The following is a 23,780-nucleotide window of genomic DNA, read 5'->3' on the forward strand; positions in this document are numbered from 1 at the left end:
ATGGGTAAGAGATGAACGACTTTAAAGATGAATAGACATGCTTTTTTGCATGAAAATTGAACGTTTTTCAGCAAAATTCTCCAAAATCACAGCTTACAGAAGAGTATAGCCAGGATATCTAAAGCTGAGGCACCTCCTGGACGTCGTGAAGTTAGAATACTCAAAAAAGGCTAATTTTGGCTTTCAGAATGATGAATTAGTGAGTCTAGATCATTAAAGGTAGTTAGCTGGAGATGTAGGAGTCTAGAAATGGACCCAATGCCCAAATTGGACATAAAGGCAAGCTGTAGACAGCATAGTTGCGACCAAGAGGGTGGATTTGATCAAAATTATCAAAAATTAATCAAAAATTGTAAAAAAAATTATCAAAAAATATTGAAAATTATCAAATTTGAATGTTTTGCTGCGAATCCTTAGTGTCAGCTCCAACTTAATGCTCGTTTCAAGTTAAATCCAGCTTTACACCGACCTCACCGATGTCAGATCCCTCAAAAATGGCTCTCATAACCCTAAATATCATGTTTTGTCCCCACAAATCCAAATATGTCATATCCCTTCAATCAAATCCATCAAACTTAATTTTCCGTCCAAAATTCCAACAAAACAACTCAAAATATTCATCAATAAGCAAACGCGGTGAGAGAATCGACACGAAAACCTTTAAAAAACCGAGAGAGAGAATTGATGACTCATAACACAAATTTCTCATTTTCTCATCGACAATCCTCGAACAGCTGGTGAGCAAAAAATTGTTTCCACGAGCGACAAAACAAGGGTGGACAGGTAGGTAGGTGGGGTAGGGTGTGGGGTTAGTGTGGGGGACAAAAAACTTGTCAACACTAAATGCGGGAATAAATGAACATTTGAATAACATTGAGGATGTATAGAAAGTTTATGTCATCTTGTCACATTACAAACACCTGTAAAAAAACTCCTTTTCTATTGTCATTGTGTGATGTGATTTAATGTGTGGAGCTTCCATTGTGTGATGATTTGTGAGAAAAAGGAGGAACAAATGAGAAAATGAAGATTAATTTGGGTGAAAATGAATTATTGCAGGAGGAAATGTGTGTCAAAATTTACATAATGAGGGATTTATGGAAGGCACATGGCAGTGGATGTGGATATGAAAATCTGGCGTCAGGCTGACATTAGTCTGGTTCAGAATCTGGAATGACACTGGATCTCGTAGAACCTGATCGAAGGACTTAGTCAGACTAGCTTGTGGTTCTAGATTTTTGGGTAATTCTCATATAGTTATTATCTTCAGGAACAAATGCGTAAGTAGTCAAACACTAGACCATAGTCAGGAACAAAGGCTTAACTAGCTACAGAGACATATTTGTTCCTTCCTCTTCTTCCTCTTGCGTCATTTTCCAAAACTTCCCCTAACTTCTCCCAATATCCCCAATCATCCCCCTTCCTACCCCCTTCCTACCCTCTTCCTACCCCTTTCCTTCCCCCTTCCTACCCCCTTCCTACCCCCTTCCTATCCCCTTCCTACCCCCTTCCTACCCCCTTCCTACCCCCTTCCTACCCCCTTCCTACCCCCTTCCTCCCCCCTTCTTCCCCCCTTTCTCCCCCTTTCCTAACTCCTTCCTACCCCCTTCCTACCCCTTTCCTACCCCCTTCCTACCCCCTTCCTACCCCCTTCCTACCCCTTTCCTAACTCCTTCCTACCCCCTTCCTACCCCCTTCCTACTCCTTTCCTACCCCCTTCCTACCCCCTTCCTCCCCCCTTCTTCCCCCCTTTCTCCCCCTTTCCTAACTCCTTCCTACCCCCTTCCTACCCCTTTCCTACCCCCTTCCTACCCCCTTCCTACCCCCTTCCTACCCCTTTCCTAACTCCTTCCTACCCCCTTCCTACCCCCTTCCTACTCCTTTCCTACCCCCTTCCTACCCCCTTCCTCCCCCCTTCTTCCCCCCTTTCTCCCCCTTTCCTAACTCCTTCCTACCCCCTTCTAACCCCCTTCCTACCCCCTTCTTCCCCAACCCCTTCTTCCCTCACCCTGACTACACCTCCATACATCCTCCAAATTGTCAACCCCAAAATTCCTTTCATGACATTTTTTTCTACTGAAATATTTCATAATTTAGTCCCCAAAAAAGGAAAGAAGCCATAAATCTTCCGACACGCATCGTTGAGAATGTTCAACAAGTGAAACTAAAAAAGAATAAAATTTAAAGCTTACGGATTAAAAAGAAAAAAAAATCAATAATTTTGTCATTTGTAGACTGATGACCTGCTTTTGTGTGTGGTGTTGTTAGAGTCTGCAGTCTGAAGATGGTGGAATGATGGTGATGGGGTTGGGGGAATTGAGTGTTAATGTTTTGTTCGCTATCGGGATTGGGATCAGGATATCAAGGGAAATCTCAAACCCGAAAATTTATCGAGACCGGGATTTCGAGAAAGCATACAGCTTCCGCCTGCTAATTGGTTCTCTAAGATTGTACGTTAAGCTAATGTCCTTCATTCGACACTCCGTTTGACTTTTAGGTTCCAAAATTAAGCCTGTTTAGTAATGTCTGTTTCATCGCATGCATTCATGCTTTAGACGAACTATGAAGGACAGCCAAAGGTGCAGATTTGTGCAGGTAATGCTTACATGCAATTTTTTGAACCTGGAAAACTGCAAACCTGGAAAATGAGAGATGTTGCTCATGCTGGCATGGCTAGAAGTTCACGACGAATTCTACCGCATTCGGTTTAACATAAGCTTCACGTCAGCTTGAGTCTGCACCGTACGCTATTTGAAAGCCATGCTTCTTCCTGATTAGTCGACTAAACATCGGCAAATCGACGACAAAATGTCAAAGTTTCATGTCATGTTTGGCTTAATTTGATGGCCATAAATGCTGTTTGACGCCCCGTCCCGCTCAGTTTTGTCCCCAAATCCATTAATCACCTTTCAAATCATCTACCAAATTCCATTCATCTTCAAGAATTCCAAATAAAAGGCACAAATAAAGGCACAACTTATTCCATACCTAATTCCACTTCCCCTCAAGACTATTCCTTACTATATTTTTTGCAACTTCATCGTCATGCATAAAGCATGAAAAGTTCAACAAGTTGCATGCAATTTCCTCTCTCATATTTAAGGCATAACAAGAACAAGCGGCACAGTTGGCACAATGCCAAAAAAACGGAATGAAAATGAAAAGTTTCAGTTTTGCATGACTAAAATATTCAACAGGTAAAATTTTCTTGCTTTGATTTTCATTTCCCTTTCACTTTTTTGCCATGTTTAAAAAAGCTTAAACAGAAGGCAGAAAGTGGATGTAAAGGCACAAAACATTAATAAACAATGGCAACTAGTTTGTGCTGTTTCTTGGCTTTGGTGGTGGTGGTGGGGAGGCTTTTTTGATTAAATAATAAGAACAATTTGTTTGTATGTTTTTGGGAATTGGATGTGGAATTGGATGGTGGATGGGAGTTTTGTGGCTTTCTTAGTCTCTGGCTTTGCATCTTTTTTGCATCTCTTTGTTCTGTGTTTTCATTAGCATCTCTGTCTTTGTGTCTGTACTTCTAATTATTGCATCTCTATCATTGCGTCTTAAATTTTTGCATCTTTTAGTTCTGCATCTTCATTTTTGCATCTCAGGATTAGCATCTCCAACTGTTGCATCTTAAATTTTTTATGCATCTTCAATTTTTTTTGCATCTTCAATTTTTTTTGCATCTTCAATTTGCTTTGCATCTTCAATTTTTTTGCATCTTCAATTTTTTTGCAACTTCAATTTTTTTGCATCTTCAAGTTTTTTGCATCTTCATTTTTTTGCATCTTCATTTTTTTTGCATCTTCAATTTTTTTTGCATCTTCAATTTTTTTGCATTTTCAATTTTTTTTTGCATCTTCAATTTTTTTGCATCTTCACTTCAGCATCTCTTCATTTGCTTCTTAATTCTTCAATCCCTGCTTCCATCTGTAACAATAATGCTTTTGCATTTTCATTTCCATTTCCGTCGCAATTTCCCTTTTTGTCTTCTTCCCATCTCCATCCCTTCCCTCCTCATCATCCATTGTCTGCATATGTTTACATTATCTGGAAATAATGAGAAAATTTTCCTTTCTTTTTCCTTCTTTGATTCTCTTATCATCGTAAGCAATTACGATCCACGTGCTGAAACCACCAGCTTAATGTTGAAAATTTATCGGCAGTAGAATTGTGTGTGTTGGCGCAATTATTTCATTATTAAACAAGTCGGCAGGTGGCTTAAGTTGTGGTTGTGGTGAATATTTATGACTTTTGGACGGTCAGAATGAAAATAAAAGAGAATATTTGAGAGAAGCTTAATAAGCATGTTGTGGTGCTGATATGAATTATGAAGTAGTTGCATTAAAGTTTCATTTTCGTTTTTTTTTTTTTGCTTCTTTTTTTTTGGGTGGAAATGTTTAATTGAGGAATATTGGAATTGACTATGACGTGAAGAAGTTGAAGTCAAGTTTGGCTCGAGTCTAGCTCGACTCAAGTCTAAGTCTAGCTTGAGTCTTGCCGATCGTAGTCAAGTCTAGTCGAGCGTATTTGAATCTAGACGAGCAAAGTCGAGTCTAGTCGAGCGTAGTCGAGTCTAGTCGAGCGTAGTCCAGTCTAGTCGAGCGAAGTCCAGTCTAGTCGAGCGAAGTCCAGTCTAGTCGAGCGAAGTCCAGTCAAGTCGAGCGAAGTCCAGTCAAGTCGAGCGAAGTCCAGTCTAGTTGAGCGTAATCGAGTCTAGTTGAGCGTAATCGAGTCTAGTTGAGCGTAGTCGAGTCTAGCTCGAGTCTGATCGAGCGAAGTCAAGTCTAGTCGAGCGTGGTCGAGTCTAGTCGAGCGTACTCAAGTCTAGCCGAGCGTAGTCGAGTCTAGTCGAGCGTAGTCGAGTCTGATCGAGCGAAGTCAAGTCAAGTCGAGCGAAGTTCCATTTTCCCACTCTCCTGATTGAATGCATTTCCATTCCCATCCCAAATTCATCCCTTCAAATCACCTCACTGTCTCCCCATTTCCCAATAACATCCCATCATGTCACATCCATCCACAGCTATGCATAGTCGATGTAATCTAAAAATAAATAATAAAACACAAAAAAATATAAAAATATGATTTTATGTCATGCAATGAAGTTATAAAAAAATTAATTGCGATCACATCACAGTACGAGATAGACACAGAACAGAGCATGTTCATAACATTGTACAGGGGATGGGTTCTGATATAGCAATTATGGCACATTTTGTTGTTGATAATTTCATTAAGTGTTGGATGAGAACAGAGACTTTAATCGTGCCTTACTATGACTTCATTAAAATTTTATTCAATGACTCGATACCTTTTTTTGTACATTAAACTTTTTAGAAGACACTGCGGAATGGGAAGTGAATTTGATTACTTTAAATGATAATCATGTCAATATTCAATTTAAATATAATTAAATTGGCGCCAAATGGACTTGCTGTATTATTGTTGTGGCGATTTAATGGTTGATTTGTCAAATTATAAGTGGGAATTGACGGCGCTTTAGTTTCTATGCAATTTAAAAGAACAAACAGACTCGATTACGCTCGACTAGACTCGACTACGTTCGACTAGTCTCGACTACGCTCGACTAGACTCGATTACGCTCGACTACGCTTGACTAGACTTGACTACGCTCGACTAGACTCGACTACGCTCGACTAGACTTGACTACGCTCGACTAGACTCGACTACGCTCGACTAGACTTGACTACGCTCGACTAGACTTGACTACGCTCGACTACGCTCTACTAGACTCGACTACGCTCGACTAGACTCAACTACTGAGTCAGACTCAGACCTTAATCGGACTAAAGTCGAGCTAGACTCGGCTTAAACTCGAGCTAGACTCGGACTAAAGTCGACCAGATTGAAGCGACTGATTGACTAAAGCTCTCAAACATTCCTTTCTACCACAAAACTTCTCGAAAAATATCTCCCAAAACCTCAAACAGCACAAGAGAAAAATCGAGAGAATTTCTCATCCATATTCCCAAACATATTTTCTACACCCAGCATATAGCACATCAGCGTCTATTACATGAAACTTTACAACTGGAGTTGCGTTGTTGTGTGTCAAATTCTCTCTTTCTCTCTCTCATTCTCATCCATAATAGGACATAAAGTTACGCACAAATGGAAATCTGCCAGTTTTCTATCAACATTTACACAACGCGGACATAATCCTCACAAATATTTAGTCAATAAGAAGCAAAAAATCAGAATGTTCGCCTTAAAAAAATTTCTATTTTGTTTAGAATTAGAAATTGGAGCTTATGCTATAGCTGCTTATTGCTCAATCACATCACTTGTGTTCCTCATATTTCTATCTACACTTTTATATAATGCAAATGTTGTTGAAGTCGTTAAAATTGCAATTTGTGTCATTTTTGTGTCGTATTATATCCTAACATCAATAGTGGTTGTGCAGAATGTTGTCATGGTAAGTGGAATGAGGGGATGTGGTGGGGATGATGTGATCTGTAGTGGTGAAAATGTGTGACATTTATTAAATAATGATGAGATTTGTGGGGGATTGATGATGGTTGACTTTAAGGCTCTTAAAAGGCACTTGCTCTCTTAATTTGCAAGTTCGGTTATAAATTGACTGAAGAGACCGAAGACAACCCGAAAACAGACCGAAGTGACCGAAAACAGACCGAAGTGACCGAAAACAGACCAAAGTGACTGAAAACAGACCGAAGTGACTGAAAACAGACCGAAGTGACCGAAAACAGACCGAAGTGACCGAAGACAGACCGAAGTGACCGAAAACAGACCGAAGTGACCGAAGACAGACTGAAGTGACCGAAAACAGACTGAAGTGACCGAAAACAGACCGAAGTGACCGAAAACAGACCACAAAAACAGACCGAAGTGACCGAAAACAGACCGAAGATAACCGAAAATAACCGAAAATAACCGATGACAACCGAAGACTTCCCAGTCTCCCAATACGACTCATCCAGGATCCCTATGACTCACAATTCAATTCCCAAGGAATCAAAACAAATTTCCTATGTACAGCATAACAATAAATATCAATGCGGATGTGCTTGTGGATTCAATTGTTCATCCACAAAAAGTGTGTAAATAAAATTTTTATAAAAATAGAATTCAATAAAAGTTGAGTGGAAATTTAGCACAAATTGTAGCTTTAAGCTATTAATGAAAAAAATTGGATAACTGTGGATGTAAACTTGTTGAGGATATGCTGATGTGATTTACATTTTGAATTCAATTCGGATTGACTTTTTGTGAAAAAAGGTTACAATAAAAGGAGATTGAGTTAGTGACGTCAGCAGATGGATTAAATGGATTAATTTGTTGAAAGTCATGAAATCATTGTTACTGAGACTTACTTTAGAAGGTCATAAATCCACAAATTTGACGGATTGTCCTTTAAGCATGAGTTAAAGCCCAGTAGTGGGCAACCTGTGTGATGCGGCACATCTCAGTAATAAGCCTCTACCAAAACCGCACATGGCTTACGGTCCATCGGATATTTCTCAAATTCTGCATGACTAACTAAAGTGCCGCAGCACACAGGTTACCCACAACTGCCCCAAACACTCAAAATGTCATGAAATAATCAACACAACCTTAATATTGTTGCAAAATCTAAAGGTTATTATCGGTCGCACTTAGATTCCAGACCACAATAAACATCAACGTGTAGTGTACAACAAAGGACATCTTTCATGCTGTGACTGAATGTCAGTGAAATAAATTGTAGCAAGAAAAGCAACAACTTTCAATTTAAAATTCGATTGTATTTACTTAAAAAGTTCTAATCCTCATCTCGAACCTTTTTTTTTCATGTTATTTAAATGAACAAAAGAAGAAAAAAATTTTTAATTTTTCTATGAAAAAAGACTCAACACGTGTGGATATCTTTCAATTCTTTGAATTTAATTGAATAAGTTTATAGTTGACCTTTTGAATAAGAACTTGTTGATGGGAAAGAATAGAGACTTATTTGGTGTCTATTTTGGGTGATAAGATCATCTAGCAGAGTTGGCAGACTTCCATTTGGAGAAAAACTCAATTGACAGCCGTTTGTCTTGTGGATTCATGCTAGCTCTGATCTAGAGCAGTGCTGCGCAACCTTTTGGTTTTCGTGGCACACCTTCGTCGTTTGACTCTATCCAAAATTGCACACGGCATACAATTCATGACATTTTCAATCATTTTAGGCTGCACATTAGTGAACCATATCACACAGGTTGTCCATCACTGATCTAGAGAGGTTGCAGTGATTTTAGAACTGCATTAGGACATTTTACGGCTAATTGTTGCTTAACGAGTAAAAGTGTGGCATAGCTTTGTAACCAGTTGCTACCTAAAGTTCAAAGTAGGATCAGAATCCGCTCTCTTGGTGACATTACTGCTTGTAGCCTACAAAGGGTTACTATGAGCTGCGTTTCCAATGCATATGCTTAGATATAGGATAAATGAACAATTTTTATGCCGATGGGTTTGGAACCAAAGGTCACTGAGTCGGTATTCTAACTAGGTACCTAGTTGCATAGGGATTTAGACCCTCTCTACCTTGATTCTGCCTCAATTGAAGCTTGTTGGAGTGCATATCCTTCTGAATGAGTCACAAAACAACCCATCCAACACAAAACCTCAATTTTCAATCAATATAAAAGTCCAAACTACCTCAAAACCTATCAAAACTCCATAACAATCCAATCCTTCCTTCCCCAACCTCCTATCTCCAATGCCTCTCTCAGCCTAGCAACTCAACATCCAAATTGCTCTAATTTTTAATACCAAATTGACAACCTCATTTGTACCTATTTAAGTAATGACATTTTTATGTAAATTTCACTTCCTTCCTGCCTTATTGTACTTTTATTGATCTAAATGGGGAGGTAAGAAGGATGTTGAAGCATTTTTCGTGTAATCAACTTTTTTATGTGGTCATTTTTATGGAATTTTTATTTTTGGAAGTGAACTGAACTTTTGAAGACAATTGATTATGAAATATTAAGTGGGAATTTCTCTAGAAAAGTTTGGAATTTTTTTTGGGTGGTATTTTTAGGTTAATTTCTAATGAAAAAGTTGGGAAAAAGTTTGGAAACTTTATTAGGATCCGTGGGTTGATGAGGGTTGATGGTAGAGTCCACTCCTTCTTCAGTCCTACTGCACTTTGGATGGGGTGGTTTGAAATAACCAAGGATAATCCTGCCTATACGGAACGAATAGGAGTGTTTTCATGTTGGGATAGGGTTGGGTTCGGATTAACTTCGGGTTGGATTCGGATTGGATTCGTGTTGAATTCGTGTTGGGATTGGGTTGGATTCGGATAAGGTTCGAGTTTGGTTCGGATTGAGTTCGGGTTGGGCTCGGGTAAGGTTCGGGTTGGATTAGGGTTGGATTCGGTTTAGGATCGAGTACGGTTCAGGTTAGGTTCGGGGTGGATTCGGATTGGATTCGGGTTGAGATTGGGTTCGGTTCAGATTGAGTTCAGGTTGGATTTAGGTTAGGTTCTTGTTGAGTTCGGGATGGTTTCGTGTCTGATAGAGTTTGGTTCGGCTTGGATAAGTTAGGTTATTCCAGCGTAAATTAAGAAACCGACCCAGTCTTCAAAATCACATAATACACTTCATAATCCACAAAACGACGCCTTTTTCGAATGCCTTTGACAAAGAAAAGAAAACAAAATTGAAAAGAGAATCGGAAGTACAAAGGGGCCGTTCACTTATTACGTTCGCTTTTTAGGGGGGGGGGGGTCTGGGATTTTGTAACAGTCTCAACCAAAAAATTTTTTTTGTAACGACATTTTGTAACGAGGGGGGAGGGGGGTCTAGAAATTCGTTTTTTTGCGTAACGTAATAAGTGAACGGCCCCAAAGTAAAAAAGCGACGAAAGCTATCAAATTATTTGAAATACTTCCTTCAAAGACATTTCCCCATTTCTTCATCCAAAAGACATCAAAGACGACAAGATTAAAGGAATAAAAAAATTCGATTTAAATTCATAAGTCTCCAACTTGTCACGTACTTTAAAGACTCTATTTCCATAGTTTAACGACCCAAAAAAGTCATCAACCCCAAAATAAATTGTGCCAAAATCGTCTATACCCCACCATACCCCTACACCATACCCGACATCTAACAATAAATTCTCAATTTTTATTCTCATTTCATCCACAAAAAATTACTGCCATAAACAGCGTAAGTCCGGCATCATCAATCACTTTATGCTACTTCATGCCTTCATGACATGCTTAGTGATATCAGCTGGAATTATACTACTTGAAGTCTACAACTCACTCGAACGTCTGTTGCCATTTATAGGCGATGTAACATTCAGGATATATGCATTAATGATCATCTACTCAATACATCTTCGGTATGCAGCCGATGAGAAGGATAAGCTTGATAATGCTGAAGTTGCATCGGCAGTTCCATCCGAAAATTTATCAAATGCTGAAGCACAAGCCACGATACAGAAGCAATCGCCATTGGATCGTTATGCTGAAATTGGTGGATATGTATTTGCTGTACTTAATTTAGTCGCTGGTGTTATTGCCATGCCTTATTTTCTGTATTGTGTGTTCACCGCTTATATTAATGCGGATCGTCTTAAGGATAGTCTTGTGTTGTTGGCGATTGCGACACTTACGACAATATTGGCGCTTATACTGTTTGTTGGAATTAGTCAGGTGAGTGATGGATGGGGATTTTTGGGGGGGTTGGGTTGGGTTTTTGGGGGGTTGAAGAGGGTTTTGAGGGGGTTGGCTAGGGTTTTGGGGGGTTAGCTTGGGTTTTGGGGGGTTAAATTGGGTTTTCGGGGGTTAAATTGGGTTTTGGGGGCTGAGGCAGAGTTTGCATGACTTTTAGGGTCAAATTTCAATCAGACTCCAAACTCCGACTCCAGTGGAGTTCTTGACAGAGTTATCAGGACTTTGGGAGCTTCAAAAGCCCAAAAAGGCACGTCCCTTGAAGTTTCTGCTCCAAGAGTCCTATCAGCTCTGCTATTGACCCCAAAACAGACCCCTTCCTACTCTATCTAACAACATCTCTTATATCCATCAATTTCCCTATTTCCAGCGTAAGTCAACATTCGTCCTTCCAATGCTCATCGTCAATGCCATTCTCCTCATCGTTGCCATCACATCTGTAATACTTCCAACAATACTCAACGATCCAGGTCCACCAAAAGTTCCACTAAAACGTGAAGATTTAAAATTTGAGGATAAACTGCCGCACTTTAGTGCCCTCATGATTGTCGCTTGGGTCTTCTTGTTCCTGTGTGTTTGGTCCTTAAATGACAAGTTCAAAAGTGAGGAACATGATCGAAAAATTATGGCGGCCGATAAGGATGCAGTCGCATCATATGGAGCAGCTGATGGAGGACATAAATAAGAAGGCTGCAAATGACTTTTTTGGAGTGATGCCAAACCAGAATATCTGATGAATATGTGGATAACTTTGCCTTACTAAAGTTAAACAACTTTTCATGTCTAATTTTTGTTCATATCAGTTCCGTTTTTTGTGATATTATTATTTTTTGGCAACGATAGCACTCAAATTAACCAAGAGTGATGTATTGTGTAGCAATAGAATAGATATATATGTAGTAAATTGAAGTGTACTACAGGGACCACATTAAGTTGATAACATTGAATAATGAAAAATTGATAAATTGAAATTTTTTTGTGGAATTTTTGTGAAGGAATTGGAGATTGGAATGGGGTTGAAGTGGAGCTTGAGGGGTGGGCTTATGGTGTCAAAACTTGGAGTGAGTAGCTAAGCAATTGATCAAATTGATAGGATATTGACTTAGATTAATTAAAGCACAACCCTAACCACTGGGGCTGATTTCAAAACCTACTCGGAACATCCTACCCTATCCTACTCTCCTTAAACCGGGATATTCTATTCCAACCTACCTGGATTGGCTGATCTGTACCAAACGACTCCATCTTATCCTATCCTATGTACCCTTGGGATGAAGAAAGAGTAGGGTAGAAGGGCTATGCTAAAATATCCATGCTTAACTGTGTAGAGTAGGTTAGGACATCCCCCAGTAGAGTAGGGAATTGTAGGATCTCTAGATTAGGGTACGATATATTGGATAGGATAATTTAGGATATCTCAAGTTGGGTAGGACAGGATATCCCGTGGGGAGGATAGGATAGTATATTCTGGATTGGTTGATCGGCCCCAGGAGTTAAAGTTGTGCGAGAGATTAGTTTGATCAGCTGTATACCCTTAACCATTAGACATACTCCATAAGCAATTTAACCCAATTCGCTTGAATGCCGAATAGCACAAATCAGTTAAATGATCAACAATACGACCCTAACCCGGCGTGACTCTGTCTTGGTGCACAATTCAGCTCAAATATAACATTATTCAGTTCAAATCCGATAACAAACCAGAGTCACGTCTGTATATGGTAGTCTGGGTATGGTACATTCAGGATAATCAAACCAATCTTCTCCCTTCAACTTCATACAATCAACAAGTTATTGCAATTCCTTCCCCAAAAATATCCACAAAAAACTTTCATACAATAATCATCAAAAGTACCAAAAAAAAGAAACATGTATCAAGATTAAGATTCTCCTCATGTTCATCACATATATCATGACCTTAAAATAAATATGATAATTTTCATTAACCATGCATCAGGTAAGATGTACGAATAAAATTCATACAGACACAACATATATACACACACAAATAATGCAAATGCTTTGCATGTTTAAAGAAAGCCAAAGGCTGATTTTTATGTCCTTTTACCTGTTTACATTGAATGTATAGTAATAAGGAACAAGATTATTAGACTTGTGGGACGATGGAATGTGGGTCATAAGATTGATTGTCTCTCATTGGATGGGATTTGATGGATTGTCTCATTTGAATGATTTGATACGGAATTGTAGGAGAATTGCTGGAGTTGAGGTACTTTTTGGGGTTTATTGGCAGGGGATTTTGTGTTTTTTGGAGCATTGCTTATCAATATGTCACTAAATTGAGGAAGCTATGGCTATATATTGGTTGCAATGGTCCTTAACACCTCGATAGAGTCAATTCAATTTGTGACCGTATAAATGACCCAAAAACAGCTGTCACTGAGTCATCAGGGCATTTTCATAACTTATTGTTAACCTAAAGACGAAATGATGTTCCAGCAACTGTGTTGTGTTGCTCGGGATAGCTTAAAATTCAGTCTACCTTGGTATCTTCAAAAATACTAAACTTTGGTCAAGGAAATTCAGTTTTGGATCAAAATTCAGAAAAAATTACAAAAATCATGCAAATTTTAGACATTATTGAGAATTCCCGAGCAACACAATACGGAAAGTCAATATTTTTTGATGTAAAACTGGATCGAAAGCAGCCTCCAAGGTCCCGTCGTGCCAGTAATACAGCGTCATAGAGGTTCACAACGTTCCACGTTATGTTGCTTAGGATACAGGTTAGTATGTTCAAAATTCACAACAAAATCCATCAAGACAATCCCCTCATAATCCATCCAATCCCTAAGTCCCCAACATGTCCCCAAAAACTACCATCAAAATCTTCAATTTCCCTCCTTACATTACAATACAAAATTCATTATCATACTTACCATGTGAAACATAATCATTACATTAAAAGTCATAAAATGGCATCGCAAGTAAGTTAAGAAAATGAAAAACTTATGCTAATATATACACAAGATGAATTGAGTGTGTCTGTTGAGTGTCTATGTATAGTGTGAATATATTATAGGACAAGTTAAGACAAGGATTAAGGAATCTGATTAATCACTGATTGTGGCTTTTTGTTTGTAGCATATTTGATGTGGGATAGGGATTTTCAGTCTATTTTCTGTATATTTTGGGTTATGCTGCAATTTTGAGGATTTGAGGAAAGAACATGATGAAGAAATGACTGAAAATGTGGCAACAGGTCGGCATGATTCTGGCTACAGTCCAGATTCGATGAATTCTTGAATCAGACCAGAGTCAACTCAACCTAAAGCCTCATTTTCAATCATTTTGAACGCCATATGCTTTCCGGAATTCCCAAAGAAAACAGTTGCATGTCTGTTTCTAGTAATGATTATATTAGTCATCCTCACCCCTTAATTGTATTAGTCAGTTAATTGATCCGAAATCCGGGATCTTATCGACGTAATTCTGACATGATTCCCTTATCTATTTCATATTTCCCAGAGCTTCAAGTCTACTTGAATATTGTATGGAGTCAAGTCGAGTCGTCCAGAGTTGGATCAGAATCCGTTGTGACTGGCCTCCACTTTATTTGGAACCCGGCCTCCATGGTGACCTGGCAACTCTGGAATCGACTTTTTCACACAAAATTCGAATCGCTTTCGAGCTATAATATTTCCCCATCATTTTTATATCATCCCCTAACAGGCACAAAGCATGCTGTCATGGTACAGAAATACCACTACAGTACTCAATTGCGACCTTTCTGCCTGTTAAGAATCATAAATACACAAACAAAATCCAAAATCTTTCGAGCTTCTACCGCTTTTTGCAAGCAAATCTCTCTAACAATTTACCCGCCTATTGTAAGCAAAATTAAATGTGATTAATTGTGACAAAAATTATATATACAAGAAGAAAAAGTAAAAAAAAGAATACAAATTAATGTAAGCTTAAACATAAAATTTGGAGTTGTATACAAAATGTATTAAAATATAGTAAATTTATATATGAGTCTATATACAAGAATGAATATTTATATATTTGTAGGTGTTAGGAATAAGTCAGAGTTCGAAGTTGATTCGGATTTTGTATCGAGTTGAGTCGATCTGAGTTGATTTTTCCATACAAAATGAGAATTAACTTCGAACTTTGAGAAAATTGAAGGGTTTAAAGGAGAAAATGGGGAATTTTGTGGAATCTTGATATATGCTTTGGGTAGTAGTGAGCAACCTTATTGCCACAAAAGGACTGAGATGTGTAGGGATACATATAAAGATGCCCATCACGCTCTAGAGTGCTGGTTCTCAAATAACTTGAAAATGGACTCAAAAACCTCTTATCAAAATTCCACAAAATTTCCCAAAATCCACTCCAAAAAGCACAAGGCGATGAAATGATCGAAAATCAAGCTTCAGGCTGAATTGACCATGATTAAGCCATTTTTGGACTTTAGAATCAAGTCAGCAAAAGTCCAGATTTCCTGCCATTTCTACGCCTTGTGACTTCCAGTTACTAAACCCACATAACATAATTGATGTTATACCTTGTAAGTCTGCTATCTGTTAAGTGTCTATGACAAAAATTCTATAAAAGCCCAAAAAAAAGAAGCAAAAAATTTGCCTTTTATGCGAATGTTAACTCAGTTTATAATTATAGTAAAATATTTATATAGCCAAAAAAGACATAAAGTATAAATTTTTGTGAAATTTCTACAAGCGCTCAATGTGCAGATTTATTACAATTTAGTATTTAAATGAGATTACTCAGTTATGGATGAATAAAAGATGATAAATCTTGGAAAAATTGAGTTTTGAGTTTTTTTGGGGGATTTTTAGGGGGGACTAAGGGGGACTAAGGGGGATTGAGGGGGATTGAGAGGGATTAAGGGGGATTGAGGGGAATTGAGGGATATTGAGGGGGATTTAGGGGCTGAGGGTGCTGACGGGGTGTGAAACTACAGATAAGAAAGACGAAATTTGAGGTGAAATGAAGAAAATTGAGGAATTTTTGAGGTAAGTTGAAAATTGATAAAATTTAGTGAATTTTTTATGCAATTTTTATTTGGCAAATGCTAAATTTTTGGCAGTTTCTAGGTTAAAAATCACAAATTTTACTAAAAATTGAAACTTTTTGGACAAATTCTAGTCAAATTTCGGAAAAATGGATGAAAATTGAGGAAATTTAGCCCTAATTTGCTGAATTTTCAACAATTTTGGCTCAAATTGGCTCAAATTGTGGAAATTTAGTCAAAATTTTGCTGAATTTTCATCAATTTTGGCTCAAACTGTGGAAATTCCATCAAATTTTATTAAAATCCACACAAATTATCACAAAATGTCCTAACAAAATCCACAAAATCCAAACTGCCTCCTCTCATCCTTATCCGTCATCTCAGCCTTAATCGCCTCAACATGCTCCTCAGCCTCCAGCCTCTTATTCTTCTCCGCATCACGTTCCTTCTCTGCCAATTTTCTCTTAATTTCTTCTTCACCAATCTTAATCCGGAGTTCATTAACATCCTTCTGTCTCAAATATTTCTGTTCCTCACATTTGAGTCTTTCCATTTCCAATGCCGCTAAACGACTTTTTTCTTTTTCTTCAACATCTTTCCTCACTTTAGCTGTCGTCTTTTCAGCCCATGCTGCATAAAAATTGTCAATACGATTTTCAAGATTTTTACGGAATTTTCTTTCGTGCTCGGAATTTCCCATTTTCATTGAGTCTTTAAATAGCAGCAGTGACTGGAGTTTACACATTTTATGGACTATTGAGACATAATTAATGCTGATTATGCTGCTTTCATGATCTTGTATTGATTTTAGATAATTATCAAAACAGGAATTGATTAAGAAGCTTAATTGCTGCTCGACAGTCGTCTCGTAGATTGATTGAGCTTCCGGCAGTAAGTTTGATGAGAATAGCTTAAAATATTGGTCAATGTAGGCTAAAAATTCAGAACTTTTGACATCTTTTCCATTAATTCGCTTTGGAACTAAATTGTCAGGCTTTAGGAGATGGTCGATGAGCTTCTCAATTTCTTCTTTAAATTCTTCGTCCATTTCACGCCAATTGCCGTCATATTTTCGACTTTGTCGCTTACCGCCAGCAACTGTTGAGCCTAAAATTGAGGAATTATTGAGGATTTAGTGAATTTTTGAATGGAATTGATGATAATGATTGAGGTATTGGGTAGGCAACGATGTTGAGATGAAGATTTATCCATTAACATGACCGGCAGCACACAGCATCTGAATCATGACTTTTCCAATCGCTTTTGGCGGAACATAGGTTGCCCATGACTGGCTTAGACTATAACAGTCATGCAGAATCGATATATCTGCGTATGAAGCACCTGAAGATCAATTTCCATCTTCAATGGATGCATAATGCAGTTTCAACTTGATTCTGTGTCATTGAGGCATACCAGGAGGATTGGGGTAGCTTAGGGATCATCCTCAGTAGCTTAGGGATCATCCTCAGTAGCTTAGGGATCATCCTCAGCTGCCACAATCCTCCAAGCCCCTCTAAATACCCTTCAGTCATACTAACCTGGATGAGGAAGAAGAGCACAGCTGATGTTCTCAAAAGAATTGTGAATAAACTTTCGAACAGACCGCAATTCTGGCTTTTGGTCATTTTTGACTTCTAGGAATTTTTGGAGGTATTCCTCACCACCTTCTATACCGAAATTGTGATGATCTGGATAGACCTAGAAATAAATGGAAAAATTCATAAAATTTATCAGATTTTTCATGGAAGGAAGTTGGTGAGTAGCTAAAGAATGGGTAAATAGCCAAGTCAGCAATTGGCACAAAAGTCCTCAAAATACACCCAAATAGCACAAGTCAGTTACCCTAACAGACAATGAGCATACTCATCTAAATGAGCGTATCCATGCAGAATTGTAAAATAACCAATTTGTGCTAATCGACACCAAATCTTCACCAACTTATCAATCCCTTTACTCACCCAATCCCTAATTAAGAACATCAAATTCTGAAACGGCCTCATATTAGACCCAACAGCCGCTGACAGCCTCGCAAACTCCGTCGCAAACTGCAAATATTGCAGCTGATCCTCCTGCACAACACCCGTCAAATTCAGCACCTGAACTGACGAAATCAGCGTTCCAAGTGCAAAAATTCGTGAATTTTCCGTCGGTGATGTCTCATTGTCAAACAGACCTTGCGTATCCATCACAACAATTGCAAATTTCTCGTTGGTATCTAGTGACGTGTGCAGGAAGACATCATTCCACATGACAATGCCTTTTGTCTCACATGCTGGTCCGGAACGCCATGAGAATCCTTTAAGTGGTTCCGTTTCGGATCCGATCCAGTTGGATGGGTCGGAACAGGGGTTTGTGGGGTTGTTGATTGATTTGTACTGGAAGATAGAGGGGTTAGGGGCTGAATTGGGTTATAGTATGAAGCTACTCACATGAGCGTAGAGGAACCGCAGACAATAATCCAAAAAGAAGCTCTTTCCCTTCCGATAAGCTCCAATAATTGAAAATACAACAATTTTACGATCTCTAACTTCGGGATGATCAAATAGCTTCTTAAGCTGCTCATTGTTAACCGAAATTTTGTTGTTGTTTACGAATCTTAAAATATTTTCAGCATTTCCGTGCGGATGACTCAGCGGCATGTAGGCTGATATTTTTAAAATTAACGAACAAAAGTTGAATGAAATTTTAATTAATTTTATCGATTTTTTTTTGCTGCTCCTTACTTTTAAGATCTTCATCGGCATTTGATGTCTTTGAGTTATTTTCAGTTGGCGTACTGCTTCCGTTCATGGCTTTTTTGGATGTGTTTTGGCACTTTTTACTTATCTAATCTTTTGTATATCTTGTCTAGTCTTGGTAGAGATTGTGGAGTTCTTTTATCTGATATTTTGATGTTTTTGGATGCGATTCGCTGTGTTTTGTGTAAAATGGGAAATTCTAAAATTTGATTTATTTCAATGGTTTCTGAGATTTGTGAAGAGTAACCAGTGTGTTATTTTACATTTCTAGCTTGAGTTTTAGCCAGAGAAATACTAAAGCATTCTGTGAATCATCAGAAATTCAGGAATTATTATTTGTCGCAGAGGATGCCAAGAAATATTAGAAAAATAGGATTTGAGTTTGGCTTGATCGAGCATAACGAGGTATGACGAGATTGAAAAATAGCTGAATAACTTAGCTTAATTAACGCCATTTGATTCACAGTGGATCAATAGTAACAAATCATGATCAAGTGTGTCTTATCTTTACAGCTCTTAAAAGATGCGTTAATGCAGAATGTATGCAGTAGGACTGCTCTAACTCTAACCTGAATTTACTACAGACAGATGTCCACCATTGGCTAAAATCTTAAACCAATTTTTTAAGCCTAAAACATTTTTTCCGTTTTCTTCACGTGGGTTTTTATTTTCTAAAGTCTCGGTTTCTATCAGAACTCCAAGTAGACGCAGGTTTTGTATCGAGTCGAGTCACTTTTTCCGTATCAGGCTCTGGTTTCTTCGAATTTTTAAGACTGAAATCGTCACCAAGACTACAAAGACTCGCATAAAAGTCTAAACTTCAAAAAATCTAGAGAAGTCTTGGTCTGAGTCTCGAGAACCCTTACCATGACTATATCATTATGTACAATTCCCACCATATTATGCTAAACAAGAATCTGAATTCGAAGTTTTTGTTGAGGTTAATATGTTGGCTAAGGAAGTTGCCAATCTGAATTAAATCAAGGTCATAGATTACAATTGATTTGTATGGTCAGCGAAATAAGTAAGTAAGGACATTTAATTTGACGCAAATCTAGAAAATCCTGAAGTCGACTCTGATTTTGTAAGGAAAAATCATCTCAAGTCTATCCAAGTTTATATGAAATTCTCGTCAAATTAGTGCTTTAAAATCAAATAAATTAAGCTAAACTGTAACATGACATTAAGGTATGAGCTTGACACTTGGCCAACTACAGAATCAGACTTCAGCATTCTCATTGTTCCGTCAATAAATAGCATAACACACCGGCTCTCCAACACTGTCTTAATGATCACATTTATCAATCAGAATTTTCACATTCAACAATTTTTCTTGATTTTCTTATTTCCTCATAAAATTATTTATAAGACAAACAAGTCTGACCTTTAATTTTATGCAACTTATTTCACAGATTTATGATCACTTTTTATAACTTTTTTATGTAATTTTTTAATTAAAAATTGCAAATTTTCACGACTATAAAGTAATGAATTTATTGAATATAATCACAAAAAATCACTTAAATTCCATAATTTAATTTAATTTAAAATCACCGAAAAAATTCTTTCCGATCACACGAAAAATTCATGTGAATTGTATCGAGTTTCTTAACGCACTAAGGAAAATTTTGCACAAAGAAAAGAAAAAAGCACTTAAAATAGTATCAAGGTCAATGCAAAAATAGAATTTTTTTCTTCTCTTTTTTCGTGTTGCTTTAGCATCAATTTTTAGCATTTTTTTGTTATGTTTTGTTTAAGTGATCAGCTTTTGTTTATGTGAAATAATTTTTTTTGGGATGTTAATTGAGTTTTTGGGGAATTTTTGAATATTTTAAACAATTTTTTGTTTAGTTAGGTATTAGACATAATTTTAATTTATTGGATATAAATTTTTTGAATTTTATTTGAATTTATTTTAATTTTTAACTTCATAAATTTGAGCTAAGTTTACAATGAAAAATAACGATTTTTTTTTTTTTTTTAATTTTTAAAGTATTTTACATATAATTTCAGATAGTCAACCGCAGGATTGTATTGAAGCGAGAGGGTGCTTAGGGATCAACCCTACCTTGCTCTGAATTCCAAGTCGAGTCGGCCTGAGTGAGCTTCAAATCCTGTCCCTATCCGTGTAGACATTTAAAATTCTTTAGAGTTTTTGAGCAAAAAATCCAAAAATCTCGCCAAAATTGTTACAATTCATACAAAAACAATTCAATCCCTTCCTCTAGCCCTGTCCTTAATACATTTCTGACTACTTCCCTGATCGATCTTTAAAATTCCACAGTAAGCAACCTAAAAGCACACAACGTAGCAAAAGTAAGAAATACGACCGTCAAAAGACTCTGCTTTGGTAAAACTCCTTAGGCAGAGTTGGCAGAGTTGGCAGAGTTGGCAGGACTCTATTTTGTGGTCCAGACTTCATTTCCCTCCCAAACAATTCAAATGAAGAAGGATCTGTCGAATCTACTGTAGTAATACCAAATAGAAGCAATCTCAATGGCTCAATAGCTACCAAAAATTGACAGATTCGATTTTGTGTTGATAAAAGAGGTTTACAGCTTCGTGGTAGGACCTTCTTCATTTATGTCGCTCGGGGAAGCAGTCCAGCTCCCGGAGCTATGACAGCTCTGGTCCAAGAGCAGACTCAGATATGTCTAAAGCTCGGATTTTCACCCATTTCTACATAATGTACAACCATTTTGAAGCCAGGCAATTGCTTTGAATTCAGCTGGACTCCAATTAAGTTTCATTTGCCTGCCTTATTGCCACTCATGCCTCATTGTCTACCCATTATGTCTAAACGTTCATTTACAGCCCCCAAAGTGATTCATCTTTAATTAATTAAGATTGTTGACCTTTTAATAATTATGACCTGAAAGATCAAACATTTTACATCCATATGTTTAGATTCTCACGTGAATAACAGCACCTGAATGAAAATTTAACTTTTTTCTCCCACAAGTTTCTCACTAAACTGAGAGAAACTTCTCCTGGAGAGAATAAAGCACTAAATGTTGCCTAGCAACGCTCTCATTTACTCTAAAAAATAAAAAGTGTGTACGTGATGAGAACGCAGCATGAAGATAAAGATTACAGAGAAAAAAATGAGACGTCACGGCGTCACACAACTTGATTAGATTAAGAATTTGCTTGACTCTATATACAGAACTAAATTGTAATACATTTTTAGGTATTAATATTTTTTGTTTATTTTTTTTGATTTTTTGATGTTTTTTTTTTACAATGGTGCTGGGGAGTGGGACTGGGGAGTGGGGAGTAGAAGTAGAAGTGGATGAGAAGTTGGAAGAGGAATTGGACGGAGTTTGGCAAGGCGAGTGGCAAGAGAAGTTGAAGCAGAATGTGAGGCGAATGCATGAAGAAGAAGGAGGGGAATAGGAACGGCAAGAGTGGTCACACCATCCCTAATAACTACAAACCCGAATCATCATATGATTAATTCTATCAAACATTCTAATTTTATGTAAATTTTTCTCAATTTTCTTCATAAAATCACTGCTAACTTTTGAATGTTTAATCCTTAAATGCTCCAATTTGACATGTCCATGTCTCAAGTAGTCACACAGCCACTCAACATCCTCACAATTGTCAATCTTCAGGTACTTAATGTTACTTAATTCATACGTAAATGGCTTTGGATCAAAAAAGTCAACAAAATTGAGTACTAAAGTGTCAACATTTAATGGTAAAATAATTTCAGGCATGGCACAGCACTTGATGGTCAAATGTTTAAGCTTCTCAAAATGATCGATGTGATTTTGGTACACGACACAATTTTCAATGTAAAGGTTTTGTAGATTTGTGAATTTTGCGGACCAATTTCCACTGACGTTATTTATTGTCAAATTTTCGATTGACTGCAGGAAGCTGAACCTCAAATTAACAGAGTCTATCCACATATATGAAATATTAAGTGACGTTATGTCCTTAAAGTCCCTAAAAAGTGTCAGAATTGTCGCATTACAATGATCAATTGTCAAATTTTTCAGACTTTTCCGGTGATTCAGCAGGAACTCCTCAAAATGCAGCACATCAAAATTTTTGACATTTTTCAGCACCAACTTGTCAAGTCGAAAGTTAACGGCACTTAGGTAGTCAGTCTCAAAAAATTGTATATCATCTGTATAATTGATAATTGTGAGCCTTTTAAGCCTTTTTTGCTGCTCAATAAATTCTTTATATCCAAAAAGTTGTTCCTTACTTCTCAGATGTATTTCCAGGTCCAGAATTTGACATTTTACGAGTAAATTAAAGATTCCATTGACAGCAGTCAGCGACAACTTCCTAAGCTTTAACTTAGGCAGCGGATCCAGCAAGTCAACAAGTTTAAAGTCAATCTGCTCATCCTGACTGACTAAATTTAAAATTTTTAAATTTTCACATTTTATGAGAATTTTTTTAAAATAATTTGCATTAAATTGACAGTCTTGGATGGTCAGTTCCTTTATGGACACACCAATGTCGATAAATATGAAGTAAAATTGCTTTAAATCGCACCGGGATAGCTGAACATTTGAGTATTTTCGACTTCCAATCCATAAATTTTTGCACTTATTTTCCGTAAGCAAAACTTTAAGTTTTTTAAGCATAAAGTTGTTGGAACCGATGAGATTGTTGAGGAATTTTGAGCATTTTGTTAGTTGCAGGAGACTCCAGGTCGGTAAATACTCAAATATCTCTTCGAGTAGCTCTTCGGGCAGTGAATTGAGCGATGTTATTCGATGACTCATCAAGCTACTTTTTATGCTGAATTTACACAAAAAATTAATATAAATTTTTAATGCCTAATTGTGCCTCACTTTGTGTTGTGTTTTGACTAAATTGATAACGATGATGAAATTCGAAATAAACATTAACTAAGTTTTGTGCTGCTCACGAGAGAGTTTGATGAAAAATTGAGAGAGAGAATTTTAAATTTAAGAGAATTAACAACTTTAATGTTATTGTTTTTCGTTGACTTTTATAAGGAATGCACAAATGAGGATGTAGATTGACATTAGGTATGTGCATTGTGAGCAGACTGTGTGCCGTGATTCACTTTAAAGGTTGTTAATTCACTGGGATGGCACCATGGAAAGAATATGTCGATTGAGATAGAATTTTACTGGGAATTGGGAGATTAACAAGCTATAGCCAGCGATATGAGTAGCTTCAGGTGACGTCTATGTGATGTCATGGATCACAATTGGTTTTCCGAGCAGATCAAAGTAAGAAAGTTAGTAATCCCAACCTATTTCACTCTGATTGAGTTTCAATTTACTTAATGCGCTGGTGTTACAGATCAATCTTGATCTTAGACTGTACCTGAAGTTACTTTTGTCGATAGAAATTGCTTCCA

At 37.3% G+C, this 23,780-nt stretch overlaps 2 protein-coding genes across 2 annotated transcripts; one reads left to right on the forward strand and one right to left on the reverse strand.

Annotated features, from left to right (window-relative positions):
• Positions 1-11,372, forward strand: LOC139089572 (uncharacterized). The gene is made up of 4 exons (XM_070639136.1): positions 1-4; positions 6,111-6,436; positions 10,178-10,669; positions 11,058-11,372. The coding sequence occupies exons 1-4, from the start codon at positions 1-3 to the stop codon at positions 11,370-11,372; spliced, it is 1,137 nt and encodes a 378-aa protein (XP_070495237.1).
• Positions 11,373-15,762: 4,390 nt separating this feature from the next.
• Positions 15,763-18,711, reverse strand: LOC139091382 (atlastin-2-like). The gene is made up of 5 exons (XM_070641441.1): positions 18,410-18,711; positions 18,116-18,330; positions 17,645-18,061; positions 17,225-17,384; positions 15,763-16,793 (listed from the first exon to the last, which is right to left on the reverse strand). The coding sequence occupies exons 1-5, from the start codon at positions 18,474-18,476 to the stop codon at positions 16,015-16,017; spliced, it is 1,638 nt and encodes a 545-aa protein (XP_070497542.1). The 5' UTR covers positions 18,477-18,711; the 3' UTR covers positions 15,763-16,014.
• Positions 18,712-23,780: the final 5,069 nt, after the last annotated feature.

Source organism: Chironomus tepperi, unplaced genomic scaffold, assembly GCF_022539635.2.
Source record: "Chironomus tepperi strain 1889 unplaced genomic scaffold, CSIRO-AGI_Ctep_v1 contig_13, whole genome shotgun sequence".
NCBI classification, from domain to species: Eukaryota; Metazoa; Arthropoda; class Insecta; order Diptera; family Chironomidae; genus Chironomus; species Chironomus tepperi.

What these genes read in the sequence shown, in the direction of transcription:
- LOC139089572 (XM_070639136.1), top strand. An exon ending in TTGTGCAGAATGTTGTCATG is followed by an intron (nt 6,437 to 10,177) that starts GTAAGTGGAATG and finishes TGCCATAAACAG; the next exon opens with CGTAAGTCCGGCATCATCAA. An exon ending in TGTTTGTTGGAATTAGTCAG is followed by an intron (nt 10,670 to 11,057) that starts GTGAGTGATGGA and finishes CCCTATTTCCAG; the next exon opens with CGTAAGTCAACATTCGTCCT.
- LOC139091382 (XM_070641441.1), bottom strand. Translation starts at nt 18,476, where the DNA reads ATGAACGGAAGCAGTACGCCAACTGAAAATAACTCAAAGACATCAAAT. An exon ending in TGCCGATGAAGATCTTAAAA is followed by an intron (nt 18,331 to 18,409) that starts GTAAGGAGCAGC and finishes TAAAAATATCAG; the next exon opens with CCTACATGCCGCTGAGTCAT. An exon ending in TGCTCTTCTTCCTCATCCAG is followed by an intron (nt 16,794 to 17,224) that starts GTTAGTATGACT and finishes CCTCAATTTTAG; the next exon opens with GCTCAACAGTTGCTGGCGGT.